Here is a 17,200-nt window from a genome sequence, read left to right on the forward strand (position 1 = left end):
GAAAAACGACACGGGACCAGACCAGGACCCCTCCGGGTGATGAGCCTGGGAGGAGGTTTTGTGTATGGCTCCTTTACCTGCACACTGGGGATTTGACCTCTATCTCCACTCTCATTAGAATGGGTGGCCTATTGCTCTTAAATAAAAGAAAATGGGGAGATGTGAGGAGCCACCCTCACATTCGCCATTACAAGATGGCGCTGACATCCTGTGTTCTAAGCAGTAAACAAATAATCTGCGCATGTGCCGGGGTAGTTTTCCACTCCATGTGCTCTGCCTTCCCCGTGACGACAACTCNGNCGATGGGCTGCAGCCAATCAGGGAGCGACACATCCGAGGCGGAGGACAATCCTCCATAAAAGGGACAATCCTCCATAAAAGGGACGGGGTTTTGCCATTCACCTCTCTCCTCCTCTTGCTCCTGAAGAAGTAAGCAATAAAGCTTTTGCCGCAGAAGATTCCGGTTGTCCTGAGCGTGTTCTTGCCGGTGGGGACAAAAGCTCGGGATAGTCATGGGTAATTTGGCAGTGGTTAAAATGAATTTGCTTAGTTGGTAGATTGGTTGCCTAACATACAAGACACTCTGGGTTGGATCCGCAGTACCACATAAGCCATGCATGCAGTCCCATGGCTGTAATCCCAGCTCTAAAAGACAGAAAAGACATTAATTCCAGCACTTGGGAGGCAGAAGCAGGCAGATTTCTGGGTTTGAGGCCAGCCTAGTCTACAGAGTGAGTTCCAGGACAGCTAAGGCTATACAGAGAAACCGTGTCTTGAAAAACCAAAAAAAAAAAAGACAGAAAAGATGATCACCAGTTCAAAGTTCAAGGTCATCCTCAGCTGTGCACTGAGTTTGAGGTCAACTGGGGAATATGAGAAACTATCTCAGGAAATTAAGTAAAATGAAGTTCTTATGAAGCATCAGAGGCCTGGATACCAGTGTTGCCCTCGCTACCCAAAGCTTTGTTTAGGTGGCTTAACCTCTCTGTGCCTGTTTCATAATGTTCAAACATAAGTCATGGGAACCTATGTTGGTATGTGCTTTTATTTCCTAGGTTTTTTGTTTTGTTTTATTTGTTGTTGTTTTGAGATAGGGGCTCACTATGCAGTCTTGGCTAGCCTGGAACTAACCATGTAGAGCAGCCTGGTCTCAGAACCATAGAAATCCACCTGCTTCTGTCTCCTGAGTGATGGACTAGACAGCGCATGCCACCATGCCCAGCCACCATGCCCAGCATTTCCTATTATTCTAGGGCTCAAGACACCTGGCACATAGGTTCACTCAGCAACTGTTCTCACTGGGTCTTTGGTTCAGAGAGAAAAGACACATGCTTTCAGGCCTCAGGGGCTGAGTCAGGTCTCCAGTCCCCACAAAGTGAGAGAACTGGCTCCCTCAGCTGTCTTCTCACCTCCACATCTGCATCATAACATATGTGAATCCCTACACACACATTCACAAGTAAATGTCATTTTAAAAAACCTAATTTCAGCGGTAGATTCACTTTCTTCCAGCTTGATGGGAGAGGCAGGTGGCTGGCTCAGTAAATCAGGAGGTCCCGAAGCTCTGACTAACATTGTGTGCACTGGAATCAGCCGGCTGTGCAGCGCCAGACAACAGGAGGCTGCTCACACTGCGACTCAGGGGGACACTTCAAATCTTCTCTATAATTTTTAAATTCTCTGAGGTGGCTCAGAGGTTGAGAGCACCGGCTGCTCTTGCAGAGGTCCTGAGTTCAATTCCCAGCAACCACAAGGCAGCTCAGAGTCATCTACAATGTGATCTGATGTCCTCTTTTGGCCTGCAGGTGTACATGCATAGATAAAGCACTCATATACATAAAATAAGTAAATAGAATATCCTTTTAAAAACCAGCTCTACTCATTTGCTCCTGAAGATGTACAGTTGGACATCAGTAAATGGCATGGCCCCAAGTCTGGGAAAAGACCAGTGTGAGAACTGTTAACATGAAGAACCCAGAGGCCTCAGGACTGGTGGGATCCTAGCTTATCTGTATTAAAGACTCAAATGAAGGCAGTGCCCGGCACTTGTCCCCCTGAAGCTGTCCTGAAGTTCATGGAATGTAAAGTCTTCTCTACTTCTTCCTTGCATGAGTATGCCCAGTAACTCAAAGCCTGACCCTCTGAGCTTCGAATCTGTTTGAGTCAGGCAAAGTTGTTTCATTTGTTTGCTCGTTTGCCTTTTCTTTTTTTTTTTAAGATTTATTTATTATTATATGTAAGTACACTATTGCTGTCTTCAGACACACCAGAAGAAGACAGCAGATCTCATTACGGATGGTTGTGAGTCACCATGTGGTTGCTGGGATTTGAACTCAGGACCTTTAGAAGAGCAGGTGGTGCTCATAACCTCTGAGCCATCTCTCCAGCCCTGTTTTGTTTTTCTTGCTGGTGCTGACTCTGTTCCCTTTGCCGCGAGCTAAGAGCGGCTTTGTCTTGATTGTGGAAGATGGACGTTTCCACACACACACTAAATGGATGGATGTTTTCTTCCCTCTAGACAAACCTGAGACAAAGCAAAGGTCAAGCAAGAAGAGAAGTGTCATCCCGCAGATCATCATCACCCGGGCCTCCAACGAGACGCTAATCAGCTACGGCATCCCCGACAACGATGAACAGAGAACCATTCGGGAGCACGCTGACTGGGGCCCTTACCACCGACACAGGAGCCCCAGCACAATAGCAGCCTATGATGTACAGAACACAGAATAAATGAGAGCTCTCTGTAGCTGGGATCCTTTCCTGTGACAGAAGGGCCACCCCTCCCTGACCTGCAGCCGAATACCCATCTGTCTGTCTCCAGGCTTTGACGTTCTGTCTCAGTGACTAGTTTTCCCAAAGTCAGTTTCAATTCAATGGGGAGAGGGTAGCTGACTGACTCAGAGTAAATCCGGAGGTCCTGAAGGTCTGACTGAATTGGCAACAGCCAGCTATGTAGTGCCAGACAGCAGGTGGCCACTCACACTGTGACTCAGGTGGGCATTTAAAATCCTCTCTGCTCATCTGCATCTGAAGGTGGAAGCAATCGGAGGTCAGTAAATGCTCTGCCCCCAATCTGGGAAAAGGCCAGTGTGAGACCTCATTGTTAAGTTCAAGAACAGAGCAGACCCCGGACTGGTGGGGTCCTAGCAAGTCTCGTAAGACTTGTTACTGACGCAAAAGAATGAAATGTGTCCTGGAGGTGAGGAGGGCATGGGGCACTTGGGACTCTGGCAGTAGTCTGTGAACGCTGTATTGTTCTTTTGGACCTGTGGATGAAGGGTCTTTATGGCGAAGGACCACTAGGAATGCCAGACATGTTGGCCATGAGACAAAACTGCCATATTGGTTGGCCTCTGGGGGCTAAGCAGAGACAGTGGTATACCCATCAGGATCACAAACACCACCTCCGCCTGTACAGGCTGGGGGGTCTGCTGCCTGTAACACATCCAACAGATCCTAACAGATACACCATACCAGCTAGTATATAAAATACATACTGCCCTAGCTAGTATATACTTGCAGGCCTGACTGTATGCATGCATGTATACATACATGCACACTCACATATTCATACACATAACGTAAATGAATTTTGATGTGTTTTATAATGTGGTATAATGCAACAGGAGGGAGCCCCTCCCATGATAAGGAGTCCCATTGAACCATCACGCAATGCCACAGGCCTACTAAAAAGAAAGTTCATTGGGAAGGGGAGTGGAGCAGGGAAGGGGCAGAGGCAAAGAAAATGGGGAAGGGTAAAGAGAGAAAGAGAGGAAGAGAGAGAGAGAGAAGGGGAGAAGCCAGCAGGGAACATGTGGGGACAGAGAAAGAGAGAATGAAGAAGGGGGGGAGAGAGCATAGGAGGTAAGAGAAAGCTGGGGTGTTAGCAATCCTCGAACAGGCCTGGCTCTCACATAACGGCAGATGATGACATAAGCTGTTGCTGTTGCTGGGAGGAGCCTAATGGAACTGTCTGCAAGCCACTAACTTTAAAATTGCTTTGTAGTTGGGCGGTGGTGGCACATGCCTTTAATCCCAGCACTCGGGAGGCAGAGGCAGGCAGATTTCTGAGTTCGAGGCCAGCATGGTCTACAAAGTGAGTTCCAGGACAGCCAGGGCTATACAGAGAAACCCTGTCTCAAAAAAAAAAAAAAAAGCTTTGTGTATGTAGTTCTAAGGAGTGACCCAATGCTAGGCAGGCGCTCCACCACTGAGCTACAATCCCAGCTGGAGTTCTGAAACAGGGATAGGGTCTCACATCCAATCCAGTCTGGATTAGAACTCACTATATAGCCCAGGCCAGCCTTGAACATGCAGCCCCAACCTCCTGACTGCTGCAATTACAGGTGACAGTGTGCCCAGTGGAAAGCTGAATTCCAAAGTTAAAAAGAAATGTAAAATGGCAAACAATCCATTAGAAATCTTACAGTATTATTATTTATGACTTTTTTCTTTTTGGTTTTTTTTCGAGACAGGGTTTCTCTGTGTAGCCCTGGCTGTCCAGAAACTCACTTTGTAGATCAGGCCGGCCTCGAACTCAGAAACCTGCCTGCCTCTGCCTCCCGAGTGCTGAGATTAAAGGCGTGCGCCACCACACCCGGCATGACTTATTGACACACTACTGAAAGCCTTTTAAGATAGGCTATGCACCCCATTCTAGCTTTGAACTCAGAATCTTCTGGCCTCAGTCTCCAGAGTGCTATGATTGCAGGCATATGGCACTATGCCAATACCCACTAATCTGCTTAGCATTAACCTAACTATAGTGCCCACATGGGCCTGCACTCTGGCCATTTAGAAGCAGGAACATTCATCTTCCTAATCTATATAAACCCTTCACAGATGATCAGAGCCAATTGGTGTTCTGAGTTCATTACTCAGTACAAGAGCTGAGTGCAACTCTTGCAGCGCTAGCTCAGCGATTAAGGGTGCAGAGCTCCAGACAGAAGGGACTAGGTTCAAATCCCAGCAGCCGGGCACTCTTATTGCGGGGCAAAACCAACCCCCCCCCCCAAAAAAATAAAAGCGGAGTGAGTGCAGCCTCCAAGAACCACTTGGACTAGAGTTGCTCTCCAGTGGTCAGTACATTAATTATCTTCATTTTCTCGTGTACGCTGCCCGGGCTATACAAGGCTTCCTTCCGTCTTGTCCTGGGCTAGTGATGGGGACGAGACACATCCAGCTTTCGGGGAATGTACCCAACCATTATCAGAAAGCATAGCTCTCAGCTGTGGTCGTCTGAAAGGGCAGAAAGCACGGCTGGTCGCTGGAATTGGTCTCACTTAAATGGCAAACAGGGAAGAGACGCATTTTCCTCTAGTTGATCAAAACTAATATGAGTCTTCTGCATGCTGGCCTACGGATGGTACTTTGAGCATCTTTGTAGAAGTGTGTCTGCATCTAACGCTGAAAAGACGACGGAGCCTCTGCGCCCGGAGCAGATCTCGCCCCCAAGTCCAGAACAAACAGGAAGTACGTCATGCGCCTGCGCCGAGGGGCGTTACGCCTGCGCGCTGGAAGAGGGCGGCAGCGGCTTGGGCATGGCGGAGGTGGACCAGGAGTCGGATCAGATCCGACTGAAGTGTATCCGTAAGGAAGGTTTCTTCACCGTGCCTCCAGAACACAGGGTGCGACGGGGTGCCACTCTTGCGGCTCTGAGTGGCAGGGCCAGACTGAAGCGCACCGGGGCTCTCCGTGTCGCGTTCAAGTTTGAGGTTCCAGCGTCGGAGGGGGAACGGCAGTCCCCGAGTTTGCCGCGGCGTGGGCAGAAATCGGCAGCCCAGAGGCTGGGGCGGGGTGGGACCGAGGGCGTGCGACCGAGGGCGAGAAGAGTGGGAGGTTCCCGGTGGCACCTGCAGCCGCTGGGGTCTCACCTGCCGTTACCCACAGTCTTGTCCCTTTTGTGTGATGCGAAGGTGAACCTTAGGGGCACCGATTTCTGCTCCAGTAGACGTTTGGTGGGAAGAGGTTTTGCCGCAGCCCACGTATTTTTAACTTCTTGTTTATGCTTTGCGAGGCCAAGGCACATTAACTAAGAGCCTCAGAGCACAAGGCACGAGACAACACTTAACAACTAGTTAACTCAGAGCACTGCGCTGAAAGCCGAGGTTGGGAAAACCGTTCTTAAAGAGGGAAAAAATGCACGTGTGCAGTGGTCCCTTAAGTCAAAAATGTCAGAGTCCTGCGTGGTGGTTCACACTGGTAATCCCAGTCAGGGAGTTGAGGCTGGATGGTCACTCCACGTTGGAGGGGAGCCTGGGCTACAGAGTGAGACCCGGACTCAGAAATAAGCAGAGATACAAAATAGTGGAGACGTTGGAGAAAAGGAGTATTCTGTAAGAAGTTTGTAGAAGAGTTGACATTTGTTTTGGACCAGGAAGTGTTGCCAAAATTTGGGCAGATCTGACAAGGAATGTTATGCCACACTCAGGTGGCAGCACAAAATCCTGGTGAATGAAATTTCGAAGTGAACAGGGATCCTCGAGGAGAGGGAGGGAAGGAGCTAAGAGTGGATCGCGGGCCATCAGGTATCAGAGTAACAAAACCCAGGACAGGGCAGTTAAGAGGAGGGAAGCTAGCAGGGGGCTGGTGGAATAGAATCCTAAACTTGCTCAGGTCCTTCGGTACCGAAGGAATGCTTGCTTAGCTAATGCACTTAGAAAGGCACCTCACACTTGAAAAGTTGGCACTCCCTGTTGGAGGCCGGATTCTCCTGCACAGAGGTGTTTGTGTCCATGGCTTGTGGCCATTTGGTACTAGACAGCGGACATCTGGAACACCGGGTTGGAGGGAATACTTAGGCCATCTTCAGTATGCTTCAGTATTTCAAAGTGATTCCAGTGGTATCTGTCCCCTTTACTCATCAGAAAATTCCAAATACATGGTTGCTTTTCTGTTTGGTAAGCAAGATGCAAGCACGTTTCTCAGTGCCAGGTATGGGTGAGACTTGTCACTTGTGCGGTTAGCTTCCACATCTCCACACTGGCTGCCTCTCTCTTTCAGCTGGGAAGATGCCGAAGCGTTAAGGAGTTTGAGAAGCTGAACCGGATTGGCGAGGGCACCTATGGCATCGTGTGTGAGTGGTCAGGAAAGAGCTCTGTGGGGACTGGAAGGCTCACACTCTGTACTGGTGTGATGCTTAAACATAAGCCTCGGGTTGCTAATGTCAGCAATCCATGTGTGTAGCGATGGAATGAGATACCTGACCAGTAAAATGCACTACTTCCCAAAGCTCCCTGCAGCTCCCTGCAGCTCCAGAGCTGCGAGGCTTTTGCCAAGTATTTGGGAGTTGCACAAGCCAGCATGCTTTGTAAGCCGTTATCATATAAAGTAAGTCTTTCCCCCTAGATAGATCACCTTCCGTGGTGTTGTGATATTGCATTAGTGAACTCAGAGCAGTAGGCTGTGTGAGAGATTGCTTGGAGAGCTCCTCTCCACCTGAGTTGCTGATGGCCAGGTTTCCACTAACTCCCAACCCAGCTCAAATGAGAATTCCCAAGCTCACATCTTGGGAATGGAAGAAGGAGCGAGTGTTGCTTGACATTAGGTTGTCAGAGAAAAAGAAGAATTTCAGCAAACTCTTAAGAGAGGCTTCCTCCCATGTGGCAAAACTGTGACGATTTGAGGTAGACCCCATTGCACGTGTGCTCCTGTTTCAGATCGGGCCAGGGATACCCAGACAGATGAAATTGTTGCCCTGAAGAAGGTGCGGATGGACAAAGAGAAGGATGGTGAGCTGGGGACAGGATGCAGGAGTACCCTGCCTGCTCGGGCATCCAAGCAGGGAGGCGCACAAGCTCAGGTCAGCTGAGGTTCCTCAGGACTGACGCTTCAGAGGGCACGTGCACTGCAGTTAGGGAGCTGGCCCAGCCTGTCACCGCAGCCTGTCACTGCAGCCTGTCACCGCAGCCTGTCACCGCAGCCTGTCACCGCAGCCTGTCACCACAGCCTGTCACCGCAGCTGGAACCTGAGTTCCCTGAGTCCTTCCAGACCTTCCTCACCTTGACCAGCTGTAAAATTGTATATTCTCTCCAAACCCTTTTGCCCCTGTCCTCTAGGGAGGTCATTGTCACCCTCCAGATCTACCCCGCCCGTTTATCATACATCTGTAATGAATTCAAGAGTAAGAGCGGTGTTGGTGTCACCGTAATTGTCCCCGACGGGAGGACAGGATGTGTGGTGTCCCGGGTGGCACTCACTGAGCACCTTGGGTTACAGGCATCCCCATCAGCAGCCTGCGTGAGATCACACTGCTCTTGCGTCTCCGCCATCCGAACATTGTGGAGCTGAAGGAGGTGGTTGTGGGCAACCACCTGGAGAGGTGTGTGGTTTCCTGAGTCTGTCCCACACAATAGGGTCCGTCATCTCCCAGGGTTAGCCTTCCTTCAGCGGGGAGACTCTTTACCTACTAGGAAGAAAATAGAAGATACCACACATTTTCTCTCTTCCCTCTAGCATCTTCCTGGTCATGGGTTACTGCGAACAAGATCTGGCCAGCCTATTGGAAAATATGCCAACACCCTTCTCGGAGGCCCAGGTGTGAGAGGGAGGTGCTGCACAGGTGCTCTCTGGTTGGTGGCTGGCTGTGTTGACTGTGACAGCCGGAAATGAGTGCCTCTTGCACGGCATCTGTGGCACAGGCCGGTCAGCCCCAGGTCTTCTCAGTCCATATGGCAGGTCCCTGGAAAGGAAAGGGGGACTGGAGAAATGGCTCAGAGGGGGAAGTGCATGTGTGCATGCAAGTGTGGGGCGTGAGTTCTGATCCTAACACCCATATAAATGTTAGGAGGCTATGGCAGCCTGCCTGTAATCGCAGGAGAAGTTCTAGGCCGACTGGCTTGGTAGAGCAGCTAAATTGGGTTAGCCCTAGGTTCAAATGAAAGATGGTGCTGCCATATATAACACAGAAAGCAGTTGATGAAGACACTGATGTCAACCTCTTTAGACTAATGCATGCAAACATGTACACCATATATATTTTCATATATATACAATAAGTCTGCTGCAGTACTGTCTTAGTTGTGCAGGACATATCGACAGCCACACTTTGGAGGCTGCCAGTGACCTGCAGGCAATATAGCAAAGCTCTCCAACCTGTGCCTCTGGACCTCCTCTTAGGTTAAATGCATCATGCTACAGGTGCTTCGTGGCCTTCAGTACCTGCACAGGAACTTCATCATCCACAGGTGGGCAGGGGCATCCAGGAGGAAGGTGTGTTGGGAGTGTCTGAGGGGTGGGAGGGAGGGAGCCAGGAACAGCTGTGGTGTCCCCCAGTGTCTCATTCTGAATATATTCAAGAGAGGGCAAACATCCAGTAGAAGTCTCTGACTGCTCCCAGGCAAGGCTCTTGTAGGAAACAAGTCTAATCAGCCCTCACTTCTCTGGGAAGTAGAAGGTGGGTGGATGGGAAGGCAGCAGCCAGAAGCCTTCAGTAGAGAGCGCCCACCCAGAGTCTTATGCCAGGAGCAGCTGTCTCTAGAGATGCCTGTGAGGGCTGGGGCTGCTGTAGCAAGACATGGGTGAAGGAGACCTGGCCTCTGTGCACCTTCTTGATTTTAGAAAAACCCAGTTAAATGCCAGGAAAGTGTGTCGGGTTGTGGTGACAGCCTGGTTGCCCTTTGGGAACTTTCTCGGGAAACCATTGCTTTCTTTCTGACCCAGGGACCTGAAGGTGTCCAACTTGCTCATGACAGACAAGGGCTGTGTAAAGACAGGTGCGTGCTGGGTGCTGACCCTGCGTACGTGCAGGTGGGGCTCTTTGAGCATGGCTTTTGGGGTGTGGATGTCAGTGTGGCTCTGGAAACCAGAGATGACTTGTCTGTTTCCTAGCCCCAGGCTGCCTTAGTCCAGTTCTCTTTCCAGACAGCCGCTTGTTTGTCCTCACTGAGTGACGGATCGTCTTTTCTCCTCTCCCCCCTGCTGCAGCTGATTTTGGCCTGGCTCGGGCCTATGGTGTTCCCGTAAAGCCAATGACTCCCAAGGTTGTTACCCTCTGGTGAGTTCCGTAGTCACGGTGGCCTGCAGGGCTTTGTGTGTCTTCTGTGCTTCAGAAGGGCCTTAAGGATCTGATAGAAGCTTTAAGGGGATGTACATGCTGCGGATGCCAGGGTCTAGGCCACCTGATCAGAACAGAGCTGGGCTCAGTGGCCTCAAAACTGCTCTGCTCAGATGAAATGCCATCCTGTGCTGGACAGCGGTTGTGCCTTTAACCCCAGCTCCCAGGAGGCAGAGGTAGGCAGGTAGCTCTGAGTTGAGGCCAGGATGGCCAGGGCAGCATGAGAAACCCTGTCTTGAAAAAACAAAAACACCCAAAGAAAGAAATGGCCATCGCACACTGAAATAGCCATTAACAGCCTGGCTCTGTCTTGGGAAGCGAAGGTAGCTTTCTGCAAGGTTTTTTAGGGGGTGAGGGGAGATAAGGTTGGAGAGAGGGGTGGTATAGGGGTTTTGAGACAGAAGTTCTCTGTGTAGCCTGCTCTGAACTCATTCTATAGACCAGGATGGCCTTGAACTCATAGAGATCTGCTTGCCTCTGCCTCCCAAGCTGAGATTAAAGGTGCACGCCACCACGGCCCGGCTGCCTTGGTTGTTTTTAAGGCAGAATGAGGCTGTGGTAAGGGCAGGACATTGATGTCCCTCACATCCTCAAGGACCCTTCCATGGTCTCAGCTTCATGCTCTCTGATCGCCATCTGAAAGCAAGCTGATGACCGCAGATCTGTGCTTGGATCCGTTGGTTCTTAAGAGATAGACATGGTGGCTCTCTCGGGCTTAGGGTAGAGGGTAATCCAAGGGCCACTAGGGACCCTGAGGGAGCTCAGGCTGAAGGGGCAGAGCTGACCAGAGGTAAAATGGGGCCTTTGTCTGCAGGTACCGAGCCCCAGAGCTGCTGCTTGGAACTACCACCCAGACTACCAGCATTGACATGTGGTAGGCGTGGTTTCTGCTCCCAGGGCCTCAAGTCTTCTGGCCCTGGAGGTCAGCCCTGGTCAGGGGGAGCAGGATTGGTGTGTTAGCGAGTCTGACCGCAGCACCCAAGGAGGGGAAGCACGAGAACATGGCTGGGGTGCTCGCTGGCTCCGGCCTCAGGTTCTCACGAGGCACTGCAGACCTTGTGGGAGAGCCTTATGGCCATTTGCCTGCTTCTTCACGTGTGTGTTGATACATTGCTAAGTGGAGGTCGGCTGCTTCTACAGGGCTGTCGGCTGCATCCTGGCAGAGCTGCTGGCCCATAAGCCCCTCCTCCCTGGCACTTCCGAGATCCACCAGATCGACTTGATTGTACAGCTGTTGGGGACACCGAGTGAGAATATCTGGCCGGTGGGTGTTACCGACAACTCTCAGTCTCCGTCCATGCCTGGTGGCCCTGTCGCTCTAGCCCCTGCCTCTTACAGGGTTTCTCCAAGCTGCCGCTGGCTGGCCAGTACAGCTTGAGGAAACAGCCCTATAACAACCTCAAGCACAAGTTCCCGTGGCTCTCAGAGGCCGGACTCCGTCTGCTCAACTTCCTCTTCATGTATGACCCTAAGAAAAGGTACAGACCTTTCCTTTAGGCAGCCCTGCCCCTCAGGAGGACAGGGCCCTGGCTTCTGCAGAGATGGAAGGGCACCTTAAACCCAAATCCATAATGCACTTTTTCTGGTCTTGGGAATGGAAGCTAAGGCCAAGTTCCTTGCACACACTAGGTGAGCAATGTAGCACTGAGCCATCTCAATTCAACAAACCTTTTAAAGATGGTTTCTCACAACACAGACCATAGATACCCACTTCCAGACACACCCAGACACCCATAGGTGCCAGGTGTCCAGTGTGAGTGGCCTAGGTCTTAGAGCCATTCTGAGCTGCCTGTCAGTGTCTAGGTCTCAGTCCCCATTTATTGGAGATTAGGTTGGGCTGTTGAGATTGGCTAAGTTTGAGTGAAATAGGCCTCTCTAAGGCCAAGGTCACTATCATTCCCCAGGGCAACCTCAGGAGATTGCCTGGAGAGTTCCTACTTCAAGGAGAAGCCCCTGCGTAAGTTCTTGGGATCACCTTAGGTTCTCTTAGGGGCTTAGCGAGAAGCCCTGCTTGTCCATATTGGGTTCCCAGGGACCACAGGCCCCACAGGGGAGAAGAAAGGGAGAGACGGGTCAGGGCCAGCTTAAGTGAGGAGTCCTGTCTAGACCTGGAGCACGCCCCACCAGGAGCCCCTTCTCCAGCTCCAGGCCAGCCCTGAAGCTGCCCTTCTCCTGCAGCCTGTGAACCGGAGCTCATGCCTACCTTCCCCCACCACCGCAATAAGCGTGCTGCCCCAGCTGCCGCTGAGGGGCAGAGCAAACGATGCCGGCCCTGAGCCTGGGTCCAGCCCACCCCTCCACATCCTCACGGATCATCAGCCGACGACTGGGAGGCCCCAGAAGGCCTTTGGCTCCTCCAGTTGGCTTTCCTCTTCAGCTGACTCCTCCCTGATATTTCCCTCTGTGTCCAGATGCAGAGGGGATTTGTGGACAGGGATGTGGCTGAGTAGGATACCCAGGATAGACTGGGCAGTTGTAGCACCATCTGGTGGCCTGTCTTGTCCATCAGTGAAGGCCCACTTCTGGGGGAACAGAGCTAGAGCTGAGAGGCCTAAAGGTCCCATTCAGTGTGTGTGGGAACTGGAGCTGGGCACTAGCCTGGAATGAGTAGGCCTGGGAGATAACTCTTCTTGGAGACCAGGAGCTGCCCAGGACAGATGGACAGAGTGACCCCGGGCAGGAGGGAGCAAGGCTTAACTGGAGTGGGATACTTGTAAGACTGTCAGGATGAAAGCCCTTGGTAGATGTGGCTGGCACTGGTGCCCAGGGAGAGGATTGGTGGACTGTGAGATAAAAAAAAAGCCTTTCCAGTAGACAGTTTGGCAATCCTTTAATGTACTGTGGGGTTTCGATCCATGCAACATGGACAGTGTCCTCTGAGGGCCTGCATGAGGAGCAGGGGCAGGCTCGGCTGAGGTGGACCCATGTCCTCTGAGGGCCTGCATGAGGAGCAGGGGCAGGCTCGGCTGAGGTGGACCCATGTCCTCTGAGGGCCTGCATGAGGAGCAGGGGCAGGCTCTGCTGAGGAGGTGCCACTAGAGGAAGTGTGGTAGAGTGGTGATCTCTGGGCCTGGGCCTTTGAGTGGTTGATGAAAATCCAGCCCTTCACTATCCCTATCCTGAGGATTGGCAGTTTAGGGACCCTAATGAGGGGTCCTGGTTAACTGCATGCCCAGAATGAGCTACATGGGGTGGGGCGGTGAGCTGCTTTTTGGCAAAAGCCTGCGAAGTGGCTTGTACATGCTCCCTTCCTCTCTGGCTGGTAGGTAGCTGATGGCAGAGAATCACTCCTGCTGGGTGGGAGTGACAGCTCCTCCCACTGCCTGGGAGTGTGCCTCACTAACAGCAGAGGTGAACCGGGGTCCTCACAGCTAAGTAAGCTCTGCTCTTTCAGACCCTCCCATGTGGCCCAAATCTAACTCAGGGATCTTAACTGTGTCACCTGCAAGCCCCTGGGTGAGGGTTTCTCAGCACGTGGAAGAGGGACATGTCCTCAATCATACTCCACAGGGATCGGGTAGGGAGCTTCAGGCAGTTCATAGGGTGGGGTCTTTCTGAGTTTGGGTACTGTAACAGGATAACCTGGACTTCTCTACCCAGCACATCTGGGCATGAGGCTAGGGATGAGAGGGAAGGATCTTTTGTTGATTGAGCTCGGCCTGCTGCACCAGGGCTGAGATGGCACCAGGTGAGAGCCTTCCATGAAGGCTCTACCCTCTTTCAGCTGCAGGTCCTGAATGGCCCCTGGGGAGTAGGAGGGCCAGGGTAGCCAGTGGCCTAGGCCCTTTTCCAAAAGAAGCACCATGGAAACTGTCCCCAAAATTGTTGGGGTCCATCTGGGCCTAGGGATGGGCCCCAGGACTGTCATAGAGCAGGTTATCCACCTGTGCTCGTTGCAGCCACAGGCGTCTCTGGTTGTCACCAAGAAGAATGCGCAGTGAATGAGTCGGGCGGCAGGCAGATAGGGCAGTGCAGTGAGTAGCGTGGAGCTGGCGGCAAGTGTCACAGCAGAGGGTGGGTAGGTTGCCAGGGCTCAAGCAGCTGTGTGCCTGGTAGCTCAGAGGTTCAACAGCAGGCCCATAGGCTGAGGATGCTGCTGCTTCTGCCTGCCTGTGTCGGGGGCTGGCTTGCCCGGGGCTTGAAGGGGACTCAGGAGGAGCTAAGTCTCCTGAGCGACTCAGCTCACGGCGCAGAGAAAGGAAGGAGAAAGCAGAGGGCTCTGGCTCCAGCTCCTCTTCCAGAGCTCCATATGGTGGGCTACTGGCCCGATGCATATCATCAGCTGGCGGTTCCCAGGGCTGACCTCCAGAACCCCATAGTTTGGCACTCTGCTCCCAGAGTGGTGGCCTGTAAGCCAGCTCCACAGGAGGCGAGTCCAGCCCTGGGGAAGGCTCACCATACAGACTGGCCTCTGAGCTCTCATCTTCCTGCAGGTCCTGATACAGGTCCACTGGGGCCCCATAAGTGGCAGGTGTGCCCCGAGGGGGCAGGGGTGGTGGCTCCTCATCTTGGGCCAGGCGCTGCTGCAGCCAGGCCACACAGGAGGCTACGTCCCCACTAGCCCGCCGAGCTCGGAGCAGCTCCTCGGCTGGCAGCACGCTCGTACCCAGCTGAGTCAGGACCTCACTTAGGATCTCACACTCCAACCGAAGAGCAAAGCAACCTAGGGCCACCTGCACCAGCTGGCAGGCAGGGGGTGGGGTGGTCACCATTAGGCGGTGGTTGTCCCTGCGCACGTAGCCCATCTTCTGGAAGCTTCGAGTCAGGAGCTCCTCAGAGAGCACGCCCTTCAGCACATGCACATAGCCCCCTGAGAAGGTCTGTAAGGAAGGGTCCTGGTCAGGCATGCTCTTCCATAAAGGGTCCTAGATGCAGCCTATGTGGGTTCGGGCCTGCCTTGACCTTGGTGCACTTCTGAAGCTCCTGTCCACCCCCTGATATAGTTTCTATCTGTCTGGAGTGAGCTCGGATGTCAAGACATTGTTTTCCTCCAAGGGAGAACTTAAACCCTTGTGTATGCTAAGCAAGCATTGTGTCTCTGAGCCTTAGCCCTTTAGGTCTAGACAAGGTCCTTGTATAGCCCAGCTTGACCCCAAACTCACCATCCTCCTGCCTCAGCCTACAGGAATATTCCACTGTACCTCACTGGCAGGTAGCCTCCCATGACTGTAGTATTCCAGAAAGTCCAATGTGCTTTCTAGATCCAAGCTACCTATGGAACCAAAGCTCCAAGGTTTAAGCTTGGGTCTTTCTAAGTGTGACTGTCTACAACAGCTCTAGACATCCTTGGAGCACTTCTGTGCATAGCACCCTTAGGGAGAGGATGTCTACATACAAGGAGCACTGGCCAGAACACCCTCCTTAGGGCGTTGCACCTCGACTTAAGAGAAAAGGGACTTTTCCTTAAAACCTCACAGCTAGGAGGCTCTATCCTTGCCAGCTCCACCCCAACACTATTCCTGAACTATTCAATGTGAAGGCCAGGCCTGGCTGCCTCTGTCCTCTGGGGCTGATGGGTGGGCTTCTAGCTTGACAGAACTGAATGAAAGTCCTGGGATCTCAGGTATCCGCAGGCTGGTGGGGTGTGGAGGGGGAGACGTTACCATGACAACCAGTGGAGGTTTACCTCGCCCACGTGCATTCTGACGTCATTGCCTTCCCACTCAAAATTAGCTCAGAGCGGCCCTACCCCCTCTAGGTGGTCTGCCATCTGACCTAAGGACCAGGCCAGCCCTGGACCTGGCCGCCTAACCTGGACCCAGGCAGGAATAAGGTCCCCGCTGTTCTGATCTGCCGTTCTCTTCCCAGTTTAGCAGCCTCCTTTTACAGATGGGGACCAGTCCACGTCCTAGAGGAGTTAGGATGACCATAGGACATCAAGTACCTCCCTCACCCACCCACGTCTACCCTAGAATTTCCATGGCAACTAGGGCAGTGAGACTACTTTGAGGACAGCCATATAAGTTCTAGGTGAATGACTCTGGTAGGCATGCATCCCAACACGCCACGACCCCTCAATGCAGAACCCTCCCCTGAAGAGGACCTGCAGCCCTCAAACAGTCTGGACAAGGACGGGAGTGAAGGAGCACCACTGACACCATACCTTGATAGTGGTGAACTCCTTTCTCCAGGGCAGCAGGTACAGGTGCACAGCGGCCAGCTCTAGGAGCTCAAAGGCGCGGGCCAGATCTCGGAGGGCCGGTGCCAGGTCAGCCCGCCCCCACAGGCCATCAGTGAACAGGGCTAGCGCATCGTCCTGTAGCGCCCCGTGCAGGTCAAAGTCCTCCACCAGAATCTGCCAGAGCACCGCGCGCAGCGAGGGGTCGCCGCAAACGCCCGCGCGGCCGCGCCGCAGCTCGCGCTCCAGGCACTGGCGATAGTCCTCGGACAGTGAGCTGCTGCCCATCCTGATCAGGACCCGGACGAGGTGTCAAACTAGAGACCATGTCATCTCAGCTGTGTGTGCGACTCTCAACCCCGCACCCAGCAACCCCAGGGCTCGCTCCCTCCAACCTGGAAATAGGGACCTTGGCAGCTTAGCAAGTCTCGGAATCTATGGTCCCTGAGACGTGGACGCTGACAGCTCAGCGTCCAAATACCACAGTATTTGTAGCCTCCCCTCCCCAGGACACCTTCAGCCCCGCTTGCTGAGCGTCCTCGTATCAACAGCTCCGCTCCCACTAGCTGAACCTCTTGCAGCCAGAGCCCCTCTCCCACTGACCGTTCCCGTGGGCGGCGGTGCTACCTGCTAGTCGCCAGCTATCCCAGAGAGCTCCGCTTGGGGCTGGGTCTCTCCTCGCTCTTCCGCAGAGAGTCAAGCCCTCCCCTTGGCCTTGGTTGTGACGTTGGTGGGCGAGGCTGGAGTCGGGTGCCGCCCTTTCGGCTAAGTAGGAGGGTGGAGGTGTAGGCGTGGCCTGGGCGAAGCTGGGCGTGGCCCTCCCCTGCAGCTCACCTTTTGAAGTTCTCTCAGATTCTCTAGTCTTTCAGCTAGTCTGAGTGGGAGTACACAGTGGGTGTATGATTACTGGTCGCCAAGATGTGCCTAGCGGAACCGGTCTGAACCAGGCTGGACTTTGGCTCTTCAAGCCAACCCACAGAAGAGCCAAATACCGGCTAGGCGGGGCCTGTCTTGGCAGGCAGATCAT

At 52.9% G+C, this 17,200-nt stretch overlaps 3 protein-coding genes across 7 annotated transcripts in view; 2 read left to right on the plus strand and 1 right to left on the minus strand.

Moving 5' to 3' along the window:
- Spata33 (spermatogenesis associated 33) overlaps positions 1–2,820 on the plus strand; it is a 16,336-nt gene extending 13,516 nt beyond the window's left edge. Inside the window, exon 3 of the mRNA XM_021170780.2 lies at positions 2,519–2,820. Within this exon, the coding sequence (XP_021026439.1) occupies positions 2,519–2,730 (212 nt within the window). The 3' untranslated portion in view covers positions 2,731–2,820. The remainder of the gene's footprint in view (positions 1–2,518) is intronic.
- Positions 2,821–5,499: 2,679 nt separating this feature from the next.
- Positions 5,500–12,870, plus strand: Cdk10 (cyclin dependent kinase 10). 2 transcript variants are annotated; one of them, XM_021169378.2, is made up of 13 exons: positions 5,500–5,589; positions 7,003–7,075; positions 7,659–7,730; positions 8,219–8,321; positions 8,456–8,537; positions 9,119–9,186; positions 9,662–9,714; positions 9,926–9,995; positions 10,870–10,929; positions 11,196–11,319; positions 11,394–11,533; positions 11,960–12,012; positions 12,234–12,870. In XM_021169378.2, the coding sequence occupies exons 3-13, from the start codon at positions 7,712–7,714 to the stop codon at positions 12,329–12,331; spliced, it is 870 nt and encodes a 289-aa protein (XP_021025037.1). In that variant the 5' UTR covers positions 5,500–5,589; positions 7,003–7,075; positions 7,659–7,711; the 3' UTR covers positions 12,332–12,870. The 2 variants fall into 2 exon arrangements, with proteins under 2 accessions (XP_021025037.1, XP_021025036.1); XM_021169377.1 differs by having other exon boundaries at positions 5,504–5,627.
- Spata2l (spermatogenesis associated 2 like) lies at positions 12,869–17,052 on the minus strand. 4 transcript variants are annotated; one of them, XM_021169376.2, is made up of 3 exons: positions 16,801–17,052; positions 16,159–16,462; positions 12,869–14,875 (listed from the first exon to the last, which is right to left on the minus strand). In XM_021169376.2, exons 2-3 carry the CDS (start codon positions 16,459–16,461, stop codon positions 13,898–13,900), a joined length of 1,281 nt encoding a protein of 426 aa, XP_021025035.1. In that variant the 5' UTR covers position 16,462; positions 16,801–17,052; the 3' UTR covers positions 12,869–13,897. The 4 variants fall into 4 exon arrangements, with proteins under 4 accessions (XP_021025035.1, XP_021025034.1, XP_029336510.1 ...); XM_021169375.2 differs by having other exon boundaries at positions 16,159–16,490; XM_029480650.1 differs by having other exon boundaries at positions 16,159–16,568.
- Positions 17,053–17,200: the final 148 nt, after the last annotated feature.

Source organism: Mus caroli, chromosome 8, assembly GCF_900094665.2.
Source record: "Mus caroli chromosome 8, CAROLI_EIJ_v1.1, whole genome shotgun sequence".
In the NCBI taxonomy this organism is placed as follows: Eukaryota; Metazoa; Chordata; class Mammalia; order Rodentia; family Muridae; genus Mus; species Mus caroli.